The 24,955-nt window shown below is 43.3% G+C and overlaps 2 protein-coding genes across 2 annotated transcripts; one reads left to right on the plus strand and one right to left on the minus strand.

The window, feature by feature from the left end:
• The first annotated feature begins 898 nt into the window (after positions 1-898).
• Positions 899-6,044, plus strand: LOC118790745 (MORN repeat-containing protein 4-like). Its single transcript, XM_036547788.1, has 4 exons — positions 899-923; positions 3,968-4,082; positions 5,305-5,414; positions 5,896-6,044. The coding sequence occupies exons 1-4, from the start codon at positions 899-901 to the stop codon at positions 6,042-6,044; spliced, it is 399 nt and encodes a 132-aa protein (XP_036403681.1).
• Positions 6,045-11,843: 5,799 nt separating this feature from the next.
• Positions 11,844-17,817, minus strand: hoga1 (4-hydroxy-2-oxoglutarate aldolase 1). The gene is made up of 7 exons (XM_036545515.1): positions 17,302-17,817; positions 15,614-15,742; positions 15,116-15,243; positions 14,204-14,338; positions 13,888-13,984; positions 12,888-13,021; positions 11,844-12,588 (listed from the first exon to the last, which is right to left on the minus strand). Exons 1-7 carry the CDS (start codon positions 17,504-17,506, stop codon positions 12,439-12,441), a joined length of 978 nt encoding a protein of 325 aa, XP_036401408.1. The 5' UTR covers positions 17,507-17,817; the 3' UTR covers positions 11,844-12,438.
• Positions 17,818-24,955: the final 7,138 nt, after the last annotated feature.

A 24,955-nucleotide genomic window follows, 5' to 3' on the forward strand; every position in this document is an offset into this window, starting at 1 on the left:
CAATGGAGGCTGTTTGTGGACAGATGAAATAAACTCTTACGCCCTTGAGTAGCTGTAATTCAACTTCATTGTGCCATTTCTCATCATAATAGAAACCCACAGAGAAGAGCCAGTTTTTTTACAAAGCTATAAAGTCAGCTAACTTCAAATTGTTTCATGGTTTGACAAGCCAATCCACACAAATCAAGGAGCCAAACGGGGTCCTAATAAACATCCAGCTGTGTAAATGAATAAAAAACTGCCAACCACCCTGGGTAAAAGAGTCTGCATTAAAGATCAGCAATATGGCATTTTATATTTGGATCCTGCACTGTATAAGGGGCTGGGTTATGCTTCTTGCAGGCAATGCAACTGTAACCGTCACATGAACGAAATGACGGAATTGCGACCGTAACGGCTGGTCCCATATGGGGTTGCCTTGCCTGTTGCACACCTCCAAGAATTTTGTAACAATGCAAAGTGCTAGGCGATCGACCGCAAGACCACCGTGTTCTGTTGCTGATGAATGATGTCATGGCTGTAACAAAAATTGACCAGTAGGAACAGTGGGCTGGACCTAACTGTTTTAGCAGCTGATACATACAGCTGATTACTGCCCTGTAAAAATGCTATAAGCGTGAAGGGTCAGCTGGCAGAGGGTGATACCATGTCCATGTATGCATGTGTGTCTGCATGCAAATTTGACGCTTGAATCTGCCCTAAGCCATTCGCACTGGAGGACTCACTAAATAAGAGCATCAGCGAGTGAACATACAGTGTATTATAAGAGCCAATGGGAGGAAATGCAGCTGTGTAACTAACGTTAGGAAATCTTGTGGTTGGAAACATGAATGTTACCTAGGTAGCTATGCAAATACCAGGGAGCTGTGTCTTTTTCTCTCTCTGTAGAGTCTGCAGCATGACATCCCATCAGCGCAGGCATGGTAGCCATCTCCACGCCTTTCACTGCCTTGAAATGGAAACGAACAGTCATGCGTGCTAATCCATGACACCAAAATAAAGAGCAGTTTTTTCCTGCTGATTTTTCTGCTGCGTTGAAGCTCATGTACGTTGGGCCAAGCCACTCACCTGCACCACTGCGGGGAGTTTGACGGTTTAAAATATCGCCCTGCCCCATGGCCCAGGGGGGAGTGTTTGTTGTCAGAATAAACAAAACCAAAGTTTCCACCCAGTTACATTATATTACATGATTGTCATTTAGCAGATGCTCTTAGCCAGAGTGACCTACATAGCTTAGGTTACAATTTTTACATAGGTTACACTTTCTACATGTTATCCATGTATATAGTTGGATATTTACTGAAGCAGTTATGGGTTAGGTACCTTGCCAAAGGGCACAGCAGCAGTGCCCCAGTTGGGAATCAAACCAGCAACCTTTTGGTTATGAGCCCTGTGCCTTACCACTGTGCTATACTGCCACCCCAGTTACTCAGGTGCATACCAACAAGATTCCCCTGGAACACCCAGGAAAAGTTTGCTTCTAGAATAACTAGCACTTGTTTAAGTAACAGTCCAGAACCTTTGAGCCTGTCCTTGGTGCGGCAGGATGCAGCACGCAAAAAATGTGTCGTTTGAAATGCCATTCTTACCTGTGCATCACTTTCCCCCTGCAAGCACGCATGGAATAACACATTCCAATCACCGTTTGGATACTTTGCATTTTTTAGATGCAATTTGTCCTGCATTTATTTTGTGGAATGCCATAAAGGTGGCAAGGTTGAAGAGATGTTTCTGTGTTACTACTGTGATGTATCAATGTCACTCTTTAAAATGTGTCTCGTCTATCTAAACCTTAGATTCTCATAACAATACGACTGCCCAACAGCTTGTCTGAGTTACAGTGCAGTGAGAAAGAGGCTCTAGGAATGCAGTATCTTTTGTTGGTATTTCAATCTTTGCCTTGGTTAATAACAAAATCACTTATATCCTGGTTTGACATTATTATATCTTGAAAGGATATTTCCTTTTTGTGTAACCAAGAAACAATATCATTTTGGCTGAACTACCCACTTTGTAACCAAACCACACCTATTTTTGAGTCCTCCACATTCCCAGGTTACCCCTCACTTCCTCCTTCATAGTTTGTCACTCTACTGGAGTCTACTGGAGTCTCTGTTTCCTGTCTGTCTTTGCTGACCTATTTATTAGTAGTTAGATATAAGCAGAACCATAAAGGTATTTACGACAACAATAAAACATATAGCACATAGAAAGGTTTAGCCTTGCAACAGTTGAACTATTCCTTTAACATTGTGTTCTGTGAATGGGAAAAAATACACAGAAGTAACAGCCTTCTGTAGCAATATCACACCATTAAGGTACAGAGGTGACTGTGATTCTTGGCTATATAAAGCAATTAATTAATCAAGTTAATTAATAACTTAATTTTATTAATTTAGTAATTTATTTTACTGTACAACTGAAAACAACAAACTGAAATGTTATCTATTGAGAAAACAGCAAGACTACATGCACAGTGCTTTTAGAGTTTTTAGCTTTTAGTGTTTAACTTTGACCAACAGAAGCAATTTTGTCTGAATTTCATTCTTGGCTCACATTCCAAATCGGCCTGTTCTTAGCGCCATTCTTCATTTGGCCTGGTTGGGCCTGTATGCTACGGCTCTTAGTGTTCAGGGATAATCTGCGGTGCACTGTGCAGGCTCTGAATGGGGGAAGGGTTTGGGGGGGATAAGCTTCGCCTGTGTCTATCTTATGGCATTATTACATGGGAACAAATCTCTGGAGATCTGAGCACATGTAGGTTTTTCAATCAAATGCAAGTGTTTGTGTGACACCAGCTTAAAGGGGTTGTGGTCTGAAAGGCTTCAAAACTGACATATTGGGTGTTTTTTTTCCGAATTGTTTTTACTCTGTGTGTGTGTGTGTGTGTGTGTGTGTGTGTGTGTGTGTGTGTGTGTGTATGCGCATGTGTGTGTGTGACAGGAGTTGGGGGCAGGGTGGTTTACCATAGGGCTAGTCAGTCATTTGTCAACCTAAAATATGTGCATTAGGACTATTGATTGAAATAAAAGCTGTACAATTTCAGCTAAATCCCAATTAGCTGGCCACCCTGAGCCAGCACAAGACTGGTCCCTTGTAGGTCAGTGAAATCACAGATTACATGTTGAACTGGTTTACGCCATCAAATTAAAAAAAAGAGTTAACACACATGCACTACAACATAGAAACACTGACTCTTCAGTGGAGTGGAGACTCACCAGGACACATCGCACTGTAAAAGAACAAAGCTAAAATGAACTTAAAAAACATGAATAAAGTATATTGAATATAGACACAAAAACAATCATGGACAGATCAATCCAATTTCAAAACGTCCCTAGCACTACATAAAGATTTTCACTTTTCACATTTGTGAAAGTAGCATCTTCATGCTGCTGTTTCAGCCTTGCAATGTTAATTTCAAGCTACTTATATCTTTATGGGGCATGAGAGAGAGAAGAAAGAGAGAGGGAGCGCTAGTAGGCTAAGCCTCTGTAATGGATCACATTAAAAACAGGAACCCACATTCCGAACCTTCTTTACACCGGCTCCCTTTTCTTTTTTTTTTTAACTCGACAAAATCTCCTCTCTCAGAACCTTTCAGATTAGGAAAAGGGTAACATGCTAAGCACAGACAGATGGGAAGCCTAATTTAGCAAACCATTAGCTGCCAGGAGAAAACCCCTAAATCCCAGCACACTGAGAGCTCTGTGTGTGTGTGTGTGTGTGTGTGTGTGTGTGTGCGTGCGCCCTTTGTGCTAACAGCATGTGGAAGCATGTGTTTCACGTTTTAATTTATCCCCAAACACATTAGGAAAAAAACAACTCTGAACTGTAATACCAAAGGGCAGTGTACAGTTTTGATAATCCCTTTCTGACCCAGCAAAGCGTGCCAGTATCAGCGCACCCCTTTCTGAAGACATTCACACATTGCATGTTGTGTTTCCTACCTTTGTGTGCCGTACAGGTCGGAGGCACGGTTTGGGGCAGCTGCATTTTTCAGACGGGACCTGCTATAAGGGACAGTTTGAAAACGGCCTGTTCAACGGCTGTGGGGTCCTGGCGTTTCCCGACGGATCGAAGTAAGCGCATGCTTCTCAACCCGGTGACAAAAAGAGACACCTCCCAAAAGTGTGAGATAGTCATGTTTCTTTTTAAGTGATAGAGAGAAAGGTACAGGGAGAGAGAGAGAGAGAAATTAGTGATGGAAATATAGTTAGCATGTTAGCTTGTTTCCAGCGGGCACAGTTTTTTTTAAAGTTTTCCCTCATTTTCCAATGCTGCAAAGTGTCTTCATCCTGCTGGATGCGTTCAGTGTTTATTTCATGGAGTAATTACACCTGAATTTTTTTTTAGAAATGGTCTAATTCATTTGGTCACAAAAGACTGATGTTTAACCAATGCGATCCATTTTATTGTAGGGGAAACCAATGCATCGATTCACTGATTCATTACCGTTATTGCCTAATAGATAGACATTTTATAATAATTGCATCAGCTCCTTGGCACACAGAGGGTTCAACCTTGGAAGGATAGTAGGGTAATTTTACTGGCTGTTGCAGCAATTTTTTTTTATGTTAGACCCCCATCCACCCCCCACCCACATGTGTAATATGGAAGGTGTAATATGAACCCTATATACCACTGCCTGTATCACAGACATGTATGGAATCTGTAAATGAAAAAAGTAACACTTTAGTTACTCAAGGTAGGAGACCGCTGATAATGCATTTCTTATAATTACAGCCTTGTGAGTCAGTCATACTGTTCAAAGCCGACTATAACTCTGTTCATATAGAGGAGAAAAGACTTAGGCATTTATGTCTACCCACTACCTAACCTCTCTGTTGAATTCTGAACTCTGGAAGTTGGATTTGCGCATTTTTAATTATTCTTAAATATTTGTTTTCCTTTAAATACAGGCAAGTGTAATACTATTTCTTATTCCACACTACTGCACATTAGTTGTGCACATATAGCACAAGTAGTTGCGTATTTTGTATTTAATGTCATGTGTATTGCTTGTTTGTTTTTTGATATTACATTACAGTATTGCTATTTAGCAGGCACTCTTATCCAGAGTCCATTTCTACAGCTAAATATATACTGAGACAATTCTGGGTTAAGTTCCTTGCTGAAAGGTACAGCAGCAGGGAATGGAACCAGCACAAGCCCGTTTCCTTACCACTACACTACACTGTTACCCTATCTGCCTTATAGCTGGCTGCAATCCAGTTTTCTCCTTGTGTGGTAGTAAAGATGGTGATGATGGTGATGATGATGGGCTCTCACACCACCACGCAGGTATGAGGGTGAGTTCGTGCAGGGGAAGTTCCAGGGCACTGGGGTCTTCAGCCGATACGACGGTGTGACATTCGAAGGGGAGTTCAGTGGTGGATGTGTGGAAGGATACGGTAAGGCCGTGCTTCGTCGCCAATGTAACATTACACTTACAGCTCATGACCAGCTCTGCAAGGCGGCCTGGGTGTGCAAGGCCTACTTACACACCAGGCATTTCCCCTTCTGACTGATACTGTATCGCTATGGCCGTTACTTACTTATATTTAGATTTTTAGATTTTACATTGATTTTTATATTTTATATTTAGATTTTTATACATAGATATTTGGGTTTAGTATATTTAGAAGTATATTTAAACTGCATTTTGCTTTGAAACTCCTAAAGAGCAGTCTTACTTTTACATATGTGTATTGTAGAGTAACTCAGGCAGATGTGAGGATTATAGTAGCTAACAGGATTGCAGGATTGGAAGTTTGGGAGTTGTGAGGATGGGTTGTGTTTTGTCTGGCGGAATCCAGCTTGCTGTTGAAGTCGAAAACAGGGCATGGGACGGCCTCTTACCTCCATCGCTGCATCTGATCCTGTCCCGCGCAGGGCTGCTGACGTTCCCTGACGGGGCAGCGGGGTCGGAGCGGAACGAGGGCCTGTTTGAGAACAGCCGGCTGATGAAGAGGGAGAGCTGCCAGGAGGTGGTGAAGCGGGCGCAGGCCTCGGCTGCTACAGCCCGCGGGCTCGCCGTATGACCCGGAGCGTACGGCGTCAGGGACAGCAGGGTAGCACCTGACTCCTCTCTCTTTTTTCTCTACCTCCCTCCTTACCTCTCACTCTATCATACCAACTTTCTCTTTCTCTCACTCTCGCTTCCTTCCTCTCACTCTTTAACTCTCACATTTTCTTTCTCTCTACCTCATCCCTGCCTCTCACTCGTTCTCACGATCTTTCTGTCTCTCTACCTCTCTCCCTTTGCGTCACTCTCTCTTGCTCTGTTCCCCTCTTTCCCCTTTCTCTCTCCCTCTTTTTCACATTCTAGCTCTTCTTTTTGTCTGCTGCTGCATGCAGCAAAACCTCTTCTGCCTATATTTCAGTAGCAGGCTCAGTGCTACAGTGTCCCCCACATAGATGCCTCTTCCCCCCAAAAGCCTCCAATCCAGGGTCACGTGACCTTTATGAAATAAGTCATAAATGTCAGTATGTGGATCACTGAATGAATTTTCAGACAGCAGAATGCGTTTAAGGTATTTGCTGAAATTAGATTTAACGGAGTTACAGGGCTTAGGATGGATGTGGATGGACATCCTTTTTCGCTCGGAGTCCAGGGGGCAGTGGTTACACCTGGCAATCCAGAGGAGACTGCTGAACCCCTTCCCTCCACCCCGTTGGCTGGGTTCCCGCAGGAGGGATCTCACACAGGAAAGTGAATGGTCCGACGGGGTGTTATGCAGGCTGAGAAAACCGGTTTAGCCGGGTCTGCCCGACTGAGTGGTTTACAATGCGAAATCCAAAAATGTACAGCACGAATATAGTGTCAACAAGTCATATAATGCCACTGTCACGTTAGCAATGTTTGTGCATACTGCAGATAACATTTTACAATATCTGTAGCTTAAAAATAGATTTTACATGTGCTTAAAATTATGTACATTATATATGCACGTTGTCTTATGTGTACAGTGTTAAAAATCTGTTCTTCAGCTTTGTTAGAATTGATATTTTAACATTGACATTGGTACAGTATTTTAACTGTACTGTCACTTTTTTCATAAGGGCACCCAACCCTAATCCTGACTCAATCCAATTAGTGCCAAAAAACTGACCCGGGGTCAGTGCCTGGGGCGCCATCTGTCTACGCAGTGGTAGTGTACAATGCTGTGCGTCCACAGATTCATTTACACCTCGCCAGTGACGGGAGAGTGGGGTCACTTCTTATGGAGCTACCATATGCTGTCAGTCACTGACACACCAATCAAACCACTTCATGCGCCATTGCAGAGACACTGTGATTGGTTCAAATCACTGATGTCACAAGATAGCCCCGTCCTTGCTGGGTATTTGGGTATTTTTATGTAACCCCACTCCTTCATCACTGCTTAGTGCCGTTGTGGTGAATTGCTGTAGGGCTCTGGTTCTGCTGTGGAGTTTACACAGTCAACTCAACCCTCCACCCCCTACCCACTATGCACGCACGCACACACACACACACACACACACACACACACACCCACCCACCCCAGACCTGGACTGCATCCTGCCCCCCACCCCAAACAGGGCTGAAGTGGAGTTTGGAGTTTGTTGGTGCTCAAAAGCCTTGGAATGTAGATCTCCATCGAGAGCCAAACCCCGCCGAGTGGGAAGTGGGTCTCCTCAGCAGGGAAGCTGCTATCAGGCTGCCTACATCAACAGCCAGCTCTCAGCGCCGAGATTCACCGCGGCAATGGAGGCAAGTGCCTGCACCGAGTGTAATTACGCCGATCTCCTTCAATCTGATCAAACCCTCTCCCGTCTTAAAACCACGGGACATGATCATCTCCTTGAGCAGGGTTCACCTTTTCACCTTTATGCCTGCGTGAACGAAAACACCAACGAGCAAACAGGAAACGGTGCATTTTAGGGATGCACTCTTCTGCCTTGTGAATGGTGTGAGCCTCTTTGTGTGTTTGAAATGCATTGTCTGTAAAAAAAAAAGATATTGAAAATTTGAAGTGGTGTTATTCACCAAAAGCAAAGCCTGATCAACAGATGTTTGTATTGTGAGTAGAGCTTTATCATCACAATTTTCACATCTGTGCCATGCATGTGAATTTGTCTGTTAAACAAGAACTGAACCAGGCACCTTAACCCTTTTGCACGTAACTTATTTTATGCTATGTAGCACGCGTGTTATGTTACATGGTTTGTTATGTTTTCATTAGCGTTATTAATCTTCTCATAGTTTTCACCGCTGCATTTGCTATACTTTTTAACATTACATTGAAACTCAAAGCTAATATTAGCTAGAATGCTACCAATCTAGTGTTCTAATCGCACCGGTTTGACCGTATGTGCTAAATGGCTAATCACACCGGTGTGACCGTATGCGCGAAAGGTTTAAACAGCTACAGCTACTCTGAAGGCCATCTTACCTCCTAGCAGTAAAATGTCATGTACTTTGTCTGAAGCTGTTCACTCAGTGGGTGGGTGAGGGAGTTAGTGAGTGAATAACTGACTGACTCACTTCCTGACTGACTGACTGACTCTATGGTTTCCAAGGCAGCCTCCTCCATTCACAGCCAAAAACAGGAGTATCGGCCCCCCTCCCTCAGGGGAGAGGAGGTTAACAGTACGTCCACACTTGGCTTCTGAAAACTTCCACTTGGTCGGCAATCACTATTTTCCAGTGAGAGCCCTACTCATTCTGAAGCTGAACATTTTGCTCACAATAACATTGTATAGTGGGAATCCAGTCTATTTTGAGCTCTCCCAGCATGCTTCAGTGTCACAGAGAAAACACAACAGCCAATGAGTTGCCACCAAATATTAACCTCACGTAGGGGGCGGGATATGACAATAATGTTACGACCACCTCCTGAGCTTCAACAACACAGACCCTGGCGTTAGGGCTGATTTAAGCTTGTTGTGGTCAGTGCAGCCTTACCCATCATACAAACAAAGCGATGTAATTGTGACCCTAACAGCCTGTTGCACACCTCCCCGTCTTTGTAACAATGAAAAGGACTATGCTGGCAATCACAGGATTGCCACGATAGATGATGTAGTGATGATGACTACTGCCACCTCTGGAAAGCAAACTGACCGATAAAAACATGCTGGAACAAACCGTTTTGGCAGTTGATACGTACCACCACCTATTGTCTAATGTACATAAAGCAATATACATAAAGGGTCTTCTTCCCACAAACAGCGGTGCCATATCCACATATACACATTAGGATCCACATGCAAATTTGAAGCATAAATCAGCCCTTAGTCCTAAATCTAATGTGGACGTACCGTACAGATGTATGACAATGAGACCCTTAATATGAGAGCAGTGACCATGTGTTGTCAGTGACCTACTGAATCATAGCATTTTCTCTCTGGAGAGCAAAGACTTTTGATTGGTTCTTACCAGTCAGTAATTGACAGCACATGGTAGCCCTGCCCATTATGGTAGAGCCTTGCTGCCCTTATCACTATGTATGACTGCTTGTAATGAGGTTGAGGAACAGCTGAGAAGGCTTGTTTGAAGTTAGGCTCCACTCTCAAGGAAATGACCGCAATGATATTATTAACCAGAACTGCCTTTGCTGTGTGAAACAGTCTTAATATAAGATGTAATTTGGGAAGACGGACCATTGTTCCGGCTTGTGTGTTTTTTTAACCCCCCTCTTCTGCTCAGTGGAGTATCCGGTTGAGAGACAATGCCTCAGCTCCCAGAGGAATGTGTCAAAGGTCTTATTTCTGGGAGAAGCTGCCATCTTTTTCGTTCCCGGTAACTGATCGTCAGCTGAATGATTCATGTGGTTGTACTGTAAGATGCACTATGATATGCCAAGATTTACTCGTACACACACAGTGGATGTCTCACCCCTTTTGTTTATGCTGTATGCTTGTAAAAGGGGTGTTTAAATAAATGGTGTGATGCATGTAGGTTTTGAGATTATGTGAAAAATATATATATATATATATATTGTGAAGCAACTGGGATCTGCGTCTGTGGTGTCCTTATTACCACAACACTAAACAAAGAGCCTAAAGAGAGTTTCACTTATAATTATATGTGCCTCTGTGCCTCAGAGAATGGATGTGCTTCATAATCAATACAGGATGGGTGTTAATATTTTGAGTCATTGTTTGCAAAATGTTCAGTATTGCAGAGTTGTAGAAGTCTTGTATCAGCACTAATGACTCAGATAAGCCAGTTCCCAGAAACACCGCTCTTTCATGTTGTCTTTCTCTTGCAAGGGCTGAAATTAAATACACACTGTTGCAACAAAAGAGAGGTGGTGACTGGCATGACAGAGGAACAAAGATTGCCCTCTTTCCCAAGATATTTATATTCAAGAGTCTTCTGAGGTAAACTTCTTTTTTGTCGTTTGGCGTGATTTGTTACCTCTCACTGAACCATGACGGCAGCGGCAGCCCCCAAAGGACAAAGGGCAAGTTCATCGCGTGTGCTGTACAAATTAAAAAAAATAATTTTAAAATTTCAATATGAGGGCTTATAAAAAGGATATGCATTGAGAGAAAGGATTTTGGACTATGGTCCTAATTCAATGACTCACACATTCAAGCTTTAGGTAGAATTTGCAGACTGCCGCTCCACCCCCACCCCACCCCCCATTTTCTTCTGCCACTAAAATAGCTCTAAGGTGTTCTCGCCTGGACTTTAACCTGTTTGCATAACGCATTGCCATGGCGACCATTTGGTGTTCCCTTAATTTGTATCATCTCAATTCCAAGTGCTCGCAAGTTGCCTAATCAGTGGTTGCCATGGCGAAATATTAAAATATTCTCCGCCTGTGTGTCTTTTTCTTTTACCTGACAACAACGAGAAGAGCGAGGAGCGCGCCTCCCTTTGTTTCTGCGCTGTGGAAAGGGCTGCTTCCTGTGCGCCCTGGCCCTTACCTGCGTTTTTCACCCGGTCAGCAGCGGAACCGCTCTGTCTGTTAAAACCTGCCGCTTATCTTATCGGCGCAACAAGCGTTGCGTCTCCGCTGTCAAAGGGAAGTGAAAGCGCGGTGTTAAAACTCAAGTGTTGCTGGAATTAACACTGCCTTTGTATTATTGGGGGGGGGGGCAACATATGCGCAGTTAATGAATAAAAAACTCACGCACTTAACTGGCACCGCTTTCAGCATGGCCTCTCATTCAGCCTGCACACTCGTGAATGGATACCTTTGTTACAGGGGTTAATTAATTACACTTTAAAAGAGTGACAGATGTGCCGCGGTTTTATTTCATTATTTAGCTGTTATTAGAGCCTTGGGCGTCCTTACACATTTTTAGGGTGAATGTCAACATCACAGGAGTGGGAGAGGAGAAGCCTGGATGAATTGATGGGGGACCAAATCCTGTTAGAATGTGATTTTTCTCCTGTACAAATTCGATTTTTTACTTCTCCCCTGAGTTGTTGCTCGGGTCTTACTCTGGTACTCGGCCAACAGAAGAGTCCCTCAGAAGCCAATACACATGCTCAGTCATGCATCTCTTTCTTGGTGGGGGCGGGGTCCTTTAAGATGGGTAATATAGAGAGGTCCCTGAGGGTTCCCACGCCATGGAGAAGATATCACAGAGCATCTCTCTTATGTGGCAAACAGGGCAGTTAGGTTAGCTGACTGGGAATCAGAACTTACCCTTTATGAGAAAAAAATCACATTGGCACGGTTTTAAAATCTGCTTAACTGAGTTCACTGGGATGCCTCTATGACAGCTAATGGATTGCAGGCAGCACTGTTCCTGTAATCGGCATTGCCCTCATGTGGCTGACTTGTGGTATTGCGTGCTACAGATGCCGCACATAACAGAAGGCAAGGCCAGGCATGTCAATTTTACATGATCTATGTGAGTTCAGAAATTAAACTAGAAAATGCCATTACTTCACTTTTGGTAAGAGTTTAATCATAAGGCACCAGAACACTCATTTTTACAGCAGATGGGCTGATATCCTGCACATTTTGGAAACCTTGCACCTCAGCTCCCCTGTTAGACTTATATGTAAAAATGGACATGACTAAACATTTGTTTAACACGCACACATGAGAACATGAGTGTTAGATTAAACCAAAATAAAAATACATTTGGGTATTTACATGTATTTGCATGGCTAGATTATCCCTACATAATAATACACCCATACATACGTATTAGCAGACTTGATTCTTGTTGCTTTTCACCTGCCTTTGCCGTCATTGGTATTGTATATAATCAGATGTTTTTAAGGCAGTTGTGATCAAAATCGAATATCTAATGCCAGCATGACAGGACTCCATTTTTGTTTGCTTTCTGAAAACCATTTGCACGTTAGAGTATGGTGGGGTGTGGAGTGAAAGGAGCTCAGATGGAGGACAAAAGTTTAGGACGCCCTGCTTTAATACCTCATTCCAATGGAACGGGTTGGTACTCCTCCCACCAACTCCTCCACCCAGCACATTACCCCATTCAGAGCCAGCCATTGGAGGAAAAGTCCTGCCGCAGCATCTTGACCTCTGACTCGGAGAGAGGCTGCAAGGGGGCGCGGCATACGCCACCATGGTAACCGAACCACTCCATTGCCTGCTTCAGGGCTGCGACCCCAAACTTCCTGGTCACCTGGGGAAAAAGAGAGATACAGAGGGAGGCAGATAGAGACGGCATGATATTCAATTGCCTTTCTTAACCTTCAAAATCAATAGCACACTCCTCCATTAACTAGAGTCTACTGGAAGGTCATGGCAAAGGGGTTATTTAAACAGACCTCAATCCGGAAAAAACTGACACATTCTGACAAGGTCATGGGCTGACTGAGTGAAAGAGTCCTACATCAATTCTGTGAGATCAATTTGAACCCCCCCCCCAACAACTGTCAAATAAATGTAATGAAAAACAGAATAAAGGATGCACGTCTTTACCGCGGTGTTGGGTTCGATGAGCCGGTACTGGAGAGCTTTTGCTGCCTCCCATTGGCCAGACAGGCACAGCTCCTCCAGCTGGCACACCTGTGGCCCCAGGATGTTCGCCAGGGCACACACTCCGCCCACTGCCCCTGAAACACGAGACGTGGTGCATGGGACCAATCAGAGAGAGGGAGACAGGTCTGCCTGGCCTCACCAGCCTATTTAAAAATAGCAGAAGGCTGACATCAAGGAACCCTGTCACACCACCACCCCCCCCCCCCCCCCCCAACTATGAACAAACAATAGAAGAGAAAAAATGAAGACTGTTCACCATTCCACCCACTCCCAAAAGAACACAGCAAACGTCTCCTCGGAGGAGGCTGAGTGCCCTCATTGTGATTGGCTGACCTTTTCACCCTCCCCTGCCCCCAACCAAAAAAATCCCTTCCCTTCAAGTTTTCATGTTCTGATTGACAGGTTGCAAAGCCTGCTAAATTCCGCCTCTCTGATTGGGTGACGACGGGTCTCAGTGGGTCCATGGCTCCACCCACTGCAGATCGTTTCTACGGCAGCGCATCACGACGCTCCGAAAAAGAACCGCGTTGGGTGGAAGAGGATCCCCTTTACTGCAGTGCTAATATTACATGCATTGTTATGATGCAAGCCCCAGCATCAAAGGCTTCAGGCAGCTGCTGGAATCAAACAGGGAAACGGTTTACGCAAATCCGAGTCTTAGAAAAGATGAGCTTGTAGTTAATAGGATTTAAATTAAATGTTAACATGAAATTCACATAAAATGAGTCAAACGAGAAAAGGTGGGTTGCATCCCTCCAGAGAGTTAGAACCGCTTAACAGCGAGAAGCAACCCAAGAAAGTGGAATTATGGGTAAAGCAGACAGACACGTTACTGTCATTAATAAACAACAGCGCGCAATGGGCTTTTCAAACAGAGACACCCTGGAGAAGAAGAGCTGACTCATGCCATCGAAGGTGAAGGAAATGACTCAAATCCTACCTACAGAGTAGGCAGCCAGGAGGAAACCAGCCGATCCCGCCAGTACCTGGAAATCCTCTGAGCTAGTTTTGTGAATAATCAGAGCTATTCTTGTGATCTGTGGGAGGAAAAAAAAAACAAATCACGACCATCTCATGACCAAATCTGTCAGGGTCTTCTCAAGGGAATATGTCTCAGAAAGTGAACGGTGACTTTAAAAAAGCTGGATCTGAAAAGAACGGGGGAAACAGTCCACTTTTTTAGTTTGCTAATTCAATTGCAGTTGGTGATATTTCAACCCTGCAGGTGGAATGGTAAAGCGAAAGGTCCCTCTCACATCGCCTCCACTGTCCTTTAGTCCCACGATGTTGGGGTGCTGGGAGAGGGCCACCACGGCGTCCACAGGCAAATCTAGGCCCGTGTTGGCGGGCACGCTGTACAGGACCACAGGCACCGGGCTGGAGTCCGCCACCTGCAGCCGGAGACCGAGGGGACGTCACTGACCGCAGCCCCCACCCCACACTCACAGAGGGGTACCCCACATGTTGGGCCTCAGTTGTTAGGTTTGGCACATGAGCAAAACGAGAAACAACCTTTGTCTGTATCAGATTTCATTTATTCATCAGAGTAACGGATTACTCAGCAGGAAGATCCATACATCAGAGTTCCTGTATTTTGGAGGTGGTGTTATTCTTACTTTCAAGCTTGATATCACATTTGCCACGTTTGCTTTTAGGTCTTTATTGCTTCCAAATTCAGAATTATTTTTTTTTTTTGTAAGTATAAGGCTATTGATCTAGCCTTACGGCACCCACACGCAGCTTGCTATGTATCTCCTGTTGAAGTCTTGATCACCAAGAAATAGTAGAGCATATTGTTAATATGCAACTACTTGGAAGTGAAGTATACTCTGTCATTATATCCAGGAAATAGGTATCCTGAGTGCCTTGTTTAGATGCAAAGTTACTCATGCTGATTTGATTTTTTAATTTCCTAATTATTGTGGGGCTTTTGAGTATCGTTTTAATAATTAAATTGATTACTTACCACAGAGTTAAGGAAGCATAGAGTAACAATGATGCTTTATTGCATCTGAAAGCAGCAAATGTAGCTATACTTACTTAAAGCATGTCTCTGTGTTGTTTCCACACACATTCCACACACACACACACAAACACTACTTGTACACTGTTGTATAAATAGGTAATGGAAACTGTTTGGACTATGACTGTCGTCACCGTGCGGTCACCTGTGTGTAGTGGTGAATGAGTGCTTTACTGTCCATCCTCCCACGGTAGTAGCATGGGGTGACCACCAGGACGGCGTCCGCTCCAGCCTGAACCATCTGCTCAGTCATCTGCACTGTGGCCATGGTGGCTGCCAGGAGAGAAAGACCGCGGGCCTGCTGTTACCTCACACAATCCAGCTGCCGTTACCTCACAAAATCCTGGTCTACCTAAAGATACAGGGGCAGTAGTGGAGCCCAGTAGTTAGGAGCAGTGCCTGTAATCACCATCATCATCGTCATCATCATCATCATCGTTACTATCTCACAAGGAGAAAACGGTTATGCAGCCAGCTATAAAGCAGATAGGCCAGCGATGTAGCATAGGGGTAAGGAACAGGGCCCGTAACTGAAAGGTTGCTGGTTTGATTCCCTGTTGGGGCACTGCTGCGTTGTTGCCATATATATGGCTGAGGGGCCATGCCGGTGGCGTGGTCCTGGGTGCGAACGCGTCCCGCTTACACTCGCAGCCCGATCCGGCCATCACCAGCTTCTCCCGGGGGAGGGCCTCCCTCACCCTGCGCACCACCTCCACCCGCTCCTCTGCTGTCAGGTAAGGGTACTCCCCGTTCGAACCCTGGACCACCAGGCCTGCCACAGAGAGGAGGGGGAAAGAGCGTCACCTTAGAGCGTTTCACTACAATCCACACACAGGTTATGTGTGAAAGTTGGCTCATACACCTAGCATGTTGAGATCTGATCATAATTTCTCATTTCAAACTGAAAATCATTTTTGAGATATGGGTTGTCTTTTCTCCACTTTTACGCATATCCAACTCAAGTATTGTTGACATTTTACGATTTTACACCTAGGTAAGACAGTCAGAATCACAAAAGACAACAGATGTATCAGTGCAGAGCAAGGGCTTTAATATGACACTGAGATTGTTACACTGACATCATGACTGCGTCCTGTGTAATGCCTGAATAACTGGTGAACACAGCTTGGACCTGTTAGAGCAGTCCTGTCAGAAACAGACACAGTTAAGCTGAATCATTAGGGTACACCAAAGGAAATCCCAATCCAAAGGAAACTGACATTGCGGAAATACAAACAACTGAATGAGTGGCCACAGCCTGATAATCAAAAAGGTATTAAGGCATAAGAATCCTTGGTTAGCAGATAGTATCGGCTGTGCAGGGACTGAAAACTGCAGGTACCGAAACCTTCCTACACTTTCTGACTCTGATTTGTTCCCAAAAATGCAGACAAATATGGGCAACATCCTATATAAACTGCCTTCCCAGACTCCCGGACAACCTTGATGCGGGTGAGGGAGGACGAGCAAACTGATGGCCGATGTATTTCCTTTCCAAGGTCTGAGGAACAGTATTACTGTTCACACAGACAGAAAATGGACGAATCTTGTTTCGTTTTTTTCTTTTTTTTTTACAACGGGTATTATATTTTACTGTTTATGGACAGCGTTGTTTATATTATTACTAGATCAGCTATAAACTTGCTTTAGCAATAGTACTCTTTTAGAGTCCTGCGTACGGTACACATTAGATTCAGAGTATGATTTTAAAACGAATTAAGACCCTGAAAGCAAGCCTTCTGTGCACACATGGCTGCAGTTCTATTTCGAGTCCGTTAGGTGCCCCCCTACGGTCTTTGCCTCGTCTGTGCAGGGGGAGGGGAATCGCTTTTCTACCAAGTTTGGACTCTGTAGCTGCCAATATTACCCCGACCTTCAACTCTTACAGGCAGACAAAAAAACTAGCCCATTATCAAAGCTGTGCAGAACAGGAGTGATTTTCCTACGATTCTTCAAGGTTTAGTGCGGTCCCTGCGGTTGACAGACTAACCACAGGTTTTAATAAGCTAAAAAGTCCCACATTGAGACCTAGACCTAGGCCGCTTTAATGAGAATACAAAAATAGAAAGGGAGGACACGGGGAAATATTTATTTTAATTAATTTTGGCTAAATTAATTTAGCTAAAACATCAGGCAGCGAAATTATAAGGCCAACGACGGCAATTGGCCACACACAGCATGAACATACTAAGTAAAACTGGCATCGTATTTTCTTATGGGATCAGCTATTCTCTGTTCTTACTATTAGCACGTTATCTATTTGGGAAAAAACAGTTTGATCAGAAATGCACTGTCACCCGAGAGTACACCAAGACGGCAAGTGGGTACTACCTCGAAAAGGCATCTTGGCGTATTTCTGCAGGTTGTCATGCAGTTTCTGGTAGTCCACCTCTTCTTTCTCTGTGAACGGTGTGGCTATCGGAGGGTAGATGCCGCGAATGTCCATTCTCTGACCTGCACTCTGAGCTGCGGTCCGCCTCCATAGCGTCGCAGCGCTTCTTCTGCATGTTTTACCTAAAGTTCTCAAAGCAAGCATTATCAAAACCGGTCTGCCCGTGTTGCTCTGGGCTAACTGTTGCAGCTAGTTAGTCAAACTCCGATTTTATTGGTAATGCAGTGAGCCGGCTCTCAGTTAATATACAACACCGCTATCCAAATATTTACTGAGCGCCCGAACGGAGAAGCTATGGCTCAAAAAAAGATTTATAAAATTAAACAATTATCAGAACAGATGACAGGGACTCAAACATATCATTTAAGTAGAAACTAATAATAATTACTTGTGTTTTATGGAACTTTGCGTCTTTGTGCAGAGTAAGCGTTTGTGGTTGAGAACTATTACGCAGCTTTTATGGTTAGCCAAGTTTGACAAGCTGAAAGTGCAACAGGTCCCTAGCCCAGTCGCTTGCTAGTTATGTTCTTATTGAAACGCACGAAACGACAAACTCTTTGTCTTGTTGACCCAGCTTCTGTAGTGTCCTGTAGTAATTCGAGAACAGTATAGTCTAGCTCTAGTCTAGACAACTAACTTTAAATCTGTTGGTGTAAGTGGCTGGTTTGTAGTTTTGCATTCATTTATACACAACTTACAACGACCTTCACTTAACGTTACGTTGTTGCCATGATCACTCCAAATATAACGATACAATAAGCGCTGTTTATCACGACTTATGCTATACTAGTTTGATACAGACGACTAATTTGCGCACATTAATGTAGAGAGTTTAAAACACGGTTTAAATCTGTACACCGTAAACTTTTGCCTAGTTCCAGTCTCTCTACGGATCCCGCGTGCTTCGTAAACTAAGGGACATTCTAAAAATTCCAATTCCAAATAGCCGCTCCACGTATCGTAAAAGTAAGTGAAGAAACCTTTTGCAGATATAAACGACTGTCACCTTCCAGCAGTGAATCAACTTTTTCATTTTATAATTTTAATGCATGATATTTGCAGCCATTTTTAAATAAATGTTTTCATATCATAAATTCCACAGAGAAGGAAAGGGGGTGTTCCTGGATACTTTCTACCTCAGCAACTGATCCAGGATCACCATACCCATCCTAAGTATGATTGATCCAAATTCGGCTTGAAGATAGAAAACACTTTATATGAATGATAAGAAATTGAACAAATAGATGTTTAAATAGAATGTGTAGTCAGATTTTAATCAGAGCACCCCATAAATGTGGATGTTCCCTTCTTTGCTAAGTTAGTCTTTCAAAACCACGACAAACTAAAGGTGCTCGATTGTTTCATTGCACACATGCTAGGTTGTGAAGTGGTCTGAAATGTGTAAAATTTTCCCAGATTTTACTTAATGGAGTATAGCATGATAAAAAGCTTTTATTGTAGTCGGATGGTAGCATTTATTGTTTTATATATTGCGCAGGTAGGTTGAAATTACATTTGCATCCATATTTATCCGTTGTGCAGACCCTCTTAATCAGAGTAATGAGGGTAAAAAATGGCAAAATGCATGTAATTAATTCGCGTGAAAGAGTAAATACAGGACAGAACCGACCACTTCCGAACATGCGTCAGCCCCGTACACAAGTGCCGTGACAAATACTACATACATGGTTCAATAAATAAACAACACAGCCTACAGCGTAGCTCTTAAGTGCAAAGAAGCATACATGAATCTCAGCATTTAAGTGTCACTTGTGTCACGTGTCTGGAATAAGACGCTTGTTTACAATGAGAACAGTGATGACAGCACCAAAAGAACAAACGCCAGAAGGTAAATGTAAGTTTATCGCGTTTCACAACGAACATCCGTTGTCCGTGATCATGCCAGCTGTGTCATTACACAGGCCCACTAATGGGGCAACAAGCAGCAGCTAGGATTAGTGATCATTTGCAACTGTCGTCATGTCCGTGGATAGGAAAACGCTGGCCGTGGTTCTGTAGCGCTCCAGGGCAGTATACCTAAATACAAGTAGGGTCAAGGACTCCTGGGTGGCGCAGCAGGCTAAGGCGTTCTGAGGCTGAGTCCGACTCCGCAGCAGTGGAACAAAATTAGCCTGGCTCGGTGGGTAGGGTGGGTTTTGTGGTTCAGATAATGTCTGGTAGGTGCATCTGTTCTAATGTCGTTCATTATCCTGGTGCACAATAGGAGTTTTAGCGTTACAGCTAGTAATTGCTGGCATGAGAGTGTGTCAGAGGATTGCATTTGCTGCTTTACGAGTAGCCAGTTGTAATTGTTGTAAATATTGAAATATGAAAAAATAACGCAGAATAAGGCATAAATCTTTTATAGCAAATAAAGCCCCCACATTTCAGGATTAACCCAGCAACACACACGTATTAAACATACTCTCATTTCATAGTTGCATGACTAGAAAGCTTATCAACATCTTTGAATATGGCAAATAGTAATGGCCTTTAGTGTACAAAAACCCTAGGACCTGGGTTTAACTAGGCTATGTCGCTTGTTTCATTGGCATTTGTGTTATCAATGTAGATTCATGCTATCCTTCTAATAATGCCTCTCCTCGTTGACCTTGAAATACTACTCCATTCGAGTGACATTAATGACCCTGAAAATGATGGTCACAACATTCCTGCATGCATATGTGCATTTCACTGGTGCTTTTGCTGTGCTTTGGAATGTAGCAGCAGTGAAATGTATTTATATAGACAGACAAAAGTAGCAGGAACACCAATTAATATAACAATTTTAACTAATAAAGAGTTGGGCCATCCTTCAGAACAGGTTCCAATCCTTGCCTTGGAACAAAGAATGAGGGGTAAGGAGAACTACTTTGGGAAAAAGGTATGTCTTTAAAAATATCAAAAAGGTGCTGTTTGGAATAAAGGGAAATCAATCATGACACAAATCTGGCTGTGGCTTGTCATTTGAAATAGCAAAAATAATCCAAGGTCAAAGCCATCCTCCGAAAGATACCAACATGCATTTTGCATCTGAAATGCTTTGGAAAGCCATTTTAATAAAGCCTTTTTCATCTTTGTGCCTCAGTTTTGCCTTGGTATCTTTTGGACGATGCCTTTGACTTGGTATCATGTTTACGATTTCAAATTACAAGTCATAGCCATAGCCATTTTGATCACTCTTCCAATCCTTCTTGGAATGCAGTTGTACAAGTTTTGAACTGCTTCTAGTGGGATATTGGACCACTCTCCAGCTTTCTGAGAGATAAAGGAGGTGGAAGTCTAGGAACTCTACATTCCAGAACTGCCTATAAAGGTTCTGTGGTGTTTAGATCTGGTGATTTGGAGGTCTTGGCAGGTATCTGACTTCATCCTGGTATTCATGAAACCACTATTGAATCCATTTAGCAGTGGATGGGGGTGTTATGGTATCATATTCCTTGTCCAAAATTCTACCCTGTATAGTAATAGCTGGACCCAGTCACTCCCACAAGATGGCTTTTTAAGTTAAGTATTGCACAGAGAAAACATGGATCACATTTGTTCCCCACTCAGTTGTAACCTTTTAAATACAATCCAACAAACCAAAGTCTACACCAACATTCTGCTTTTGGGAAGTTTAATGAAAGCCACTAGAACTACAGAGAAGTATCAGAAGGTTGCTTGTTCTAGGTTAGGTTGAGCAAGAGACCTCCTGTTAAAGAGGTCACTTAAATCTGACAAAATACATCTTAATGGCCATTAGAAATGTGTTTTATGGTCAAATGAAAGGGAAATTGCTTTTTGGACATATGCCATGCTAAAAAATACTTACATATTGCCACTGTAAACTTTGGCAGGGACTTTGGTTTTTTTTTACCATCTGGGGATCCTGAAGCCCTTGTCAAAATGGAGGAAGTCATGCACTCCAACATGCAAGAGAACATTCTGGCCAAAAACCCGGTTCCCTCTGCCTAGAAAAAAATGGATATTCAAGTATGACAACGATACAAACCACATATCTACTCCATAACTACAAAGTAATCATTATCTGGGCACAAAATAAGTGTTCTTAACCGGCCATCTCATCAACATCATATCATCATCACATAAACATCATCCAGAATCTCGCTCATCGTCTGCTGAAGACAAACCCAAAATTGAAATCCCTTTCCTTCCCTTTCCCCCAGAATATGGACTGGATTCACATGACATGACATTGCATTACATTACATTACATGCATTTGGCAGACACTTGCATTTGGCGGTGGTTAAATGTATGTTGAGGGTGAAAATGAGTGGAGTTACGGTGAGCTGCTTTTACCAGCAAGGAGGACTGAGATTGTAAGGATGGTTATCCGTCGTCGAGAGCATGAAAGAAAAACCCACAGAGGAAGTAGGGGGGCGGGGTCAGGGTCCGACGCTGCATTCACAGGAAGCTACAGCAGCTGTGTAATTAACCCTGGAAGCCCTCTGCTTCTGTTACATACACACGCAGGCACTAACGCAAGGATGTTCAGATATTCAATTTAGTCCTGCGATGCTTTATCCTGGATAAAGGGCTATTAATCTTGATAATAAAATCACCCACCCATCCCCCCCACCCCCAAACTGGAAACAATTGATCCCTGTGCCTGCGCAGTGAGGCGAATGTCAGAGAAAATGTCATACTGCTTCCTGTCAGCAGGGAAAATGAACTTCACTTGACCTTTTACGCTGTCTGACCATGCCATCGGAATACCGGGAATCAATCAAATTTCACAGTTTCAAAAAGTGATTACTTTTGATTAATTTCTCTTTTTTTTCATTTGGCATCGAGCAATGGGCGTGTTAAGGCCTTGATTTGCAGAACAATATTTCACGTTATTTTAATATTTGTATTCAATATTGGCTTCGTGCATCCTTTCTGGCAAATGTTTTTGGAAATTTATAATGATGACTGATTTGTGTTGTATGTGGGTGTGTCTATAAGTATGTGTGTGTGTGTGTGTGTGTGTGTGTTTGTGTGTGTGTGTGTGTGTGTGTCTGTCTGTCTGTTTGTCTGTCTGTCTGTCTCCATCAAGGGCAAATAAAAATAGTCCCAGATTTGTGTCAGGCAACCAAAGCAAATTCATCATCTGCAACAGTGCCCAAATCTTGAATAGATTCAAAGTAATCCATGTTCCCGCAGTCCTCAAATCGAAGGGAATTACCGAGGGAGTAGGAGTTGTCTATGGAAAGAGAGAGTTTATGGTCAGGTACCTCTGAACTGGGCAAGAATCTGGTTTGTTTTCAGATGCTGTGGATCCCCCTCCATTCTACCTTATTTTGACCAGGCAGTCTTGGACAAAAAGCAACCCATGGATCAGATTGGATTTAATTACTGAATCTGCTTTGGTGATTTATTCCCGAACATAATTGGACCTGGAATTCTACTCAGCGCGAAGAGCTCTGAAGCAATCTCATTGCGGAGGGTGCCATGTCAAATAAAGTTTGATTGATTGACTGACATCTGATGGAATCAAGATCCACAGACATGGAGGAAGGTAGGTAAGTTATTGTGCTGTCATGATAAATCATTATTACTGCAGTAACCAAATGTACAAGAATACATTGTGAAATGAGCATACATAAATAAATTGTCCCCATCATTCAGACAGTTGGAACATCTCTAGCACTTGACTATCTGCAGATATTGTGCTTGTGAGACACTTCAACAATTATGCACCGAAACAGCTTTTGTGTTCTCAGAGCAGTTGAGTCACTTTTGAAAAATGACAAAGCACCATTTATTAAAAATGCATCAGTTTATACATGTGCCATTTTATTACTGTAACAGTGAAATTACTCTTAGAAACCACAGAATTATAGAAACCCTGGTCACTCTCCTGACCTGTGCATCATACTCCAGCAACTGACCATATCAGGGATTCAGCTGCTGCTTCCTGACATGACCACCAGATGGCCTCATGACCTGCTGTGTTCTCTGTCTCATTTAATTAATCTCTTCCACCTGTGTTTTCCGTTTCTGTTTAACTTCTCCCCTTTGTCCACGTATTTGCTCAGTCTTGACTTGCCATGCTTGTTGTGTGTGAACACTCGTCTTTTGTTTTCTCTCGAGTCCTCAGAGAAGGAAACCTTTTCCTTTGAACCAAGCCTTTTGTGTCCTGAGTCATCTCTGCACTTGGATTTGCCCTGTTCCTTGTTACAGACCAGCACCCTTGAACAGCAGAGACACAAAGTATGTCCCCCTTGATAATACCAAGTCATGCTTTTATGCAAAGGCAACAGCTGTTTTCCAATACGTTGCTATACTGCACACTGTTTCTCAGATTTGGTCTCATCCTACAGCAATGGCGATCTTAGCATTTACACTGTGGCAAGATGAGGAGCTGGCAGGATTCAGAGAGAACTGAGGGGAAATGAGAAGGGGGAGTGGGGGGAGTCAGAGGGAGGAGAAAGTCACTGCTGTCTTTGTATGCCTTTGGGTTGTTAAAGAGGATGTGGAGGAAAGGGCAGGGCTGGATCTGGGGAAAAGGGCGTCGTCCTCCTCCCCGAGCTCACGATTTCAGCTTGGTGGAGCCCAGGAAGGACATGCTGCCATTGCCGCTAGACTATCAGAAATCTGTGTGTTCAACATTCAACATTCTGTTGAAGTTTAGGAATAAAAAGACAACAAACATTCTCGTCTCTACTTTATTTCATGGTTTATTTTCTGTATCCAGGGGCAATTCATATAGCTCACATTACATGACAGAGCAGATGTTCTTATTCACAGTGACTTGCACAGATTACAATTTTTACATGTTATCCATTTATATAGCTGGATATTTATTGAGGCAAGTCTGGGTTAAGTACATTTCCCAAGGGTACAACAACAGTGTCCCAGCAGGGAATCAAACCTGCAACCTTTCAACTATGCTACAATTATATTGTACATATTATCCATGGTCTGATTTGGACACCATGCTCAAGGGTAGCTCAGTAGTGTCCTACTTGGGATTCAAAACCAGAACTTTCTGGTTACAAGTTCACTCCCCCAGCAATGCCACAGTGTTACCCTTGGCCTTGACATGATGGATATTCATCAGCTCTGATTGATGAAACAGTAATGAATGACAGTATCGCAAAAAGCTGTGCTGTTTCAAGTCTGCATTAAGTATATTGCCATTTAAGATATTCCTCTTTTATTCTTTCGTAGAAATCACTTTTGCCTCCCTAATCTGACGGGATGTTCTCTAATTGGAATGGTGTCGAGCTGCCACCTTGTGGCTGTGCATGGAACTAATCATTCACTTCAATACCATTTCAAAATTGTGTGGAAGGAACTCAGCTGGCAAAGAGCTTGCTTAGAGCAGCGTTTCCCAACCCTGCTCCTGAAGGCACACCGTCCTGCATATCTTCTATCTATCCCTGCTCTACCTACCTGACTGAACTCATCAGTGGCACTTTTGATTAGCTGAGCACACCTGATTTTGTCAAGCAGCAAGGATACATAGAAGATATGCAGGACAGTGTGCCTCCAGGAGCAGGGTTGGGAAACACGGGCTTAGAGCATAGGCTGGGGCTTATGGCCCACATTCTAAATAGCCTGTGTCATCTGCTCGTAACAACTGCCAACAGCAGGCTTTGTTA

This window comes from Megalops cyprinoides, chromosome 1 (genome assembly GCF_013368585.1).
Source record: "Megalops cyprinoides isolate fMegCyp1 chromosome 1, fMegCyp1.pri, whole genome shotgun sequence".
In the NCBI taxonomy this organism is placed as follows: Eukaryota; Metazoa; Chordata; class Actinopteri; order Elopiformes; family Megalopidae; genus Megalops; species Megalops cyprinoides.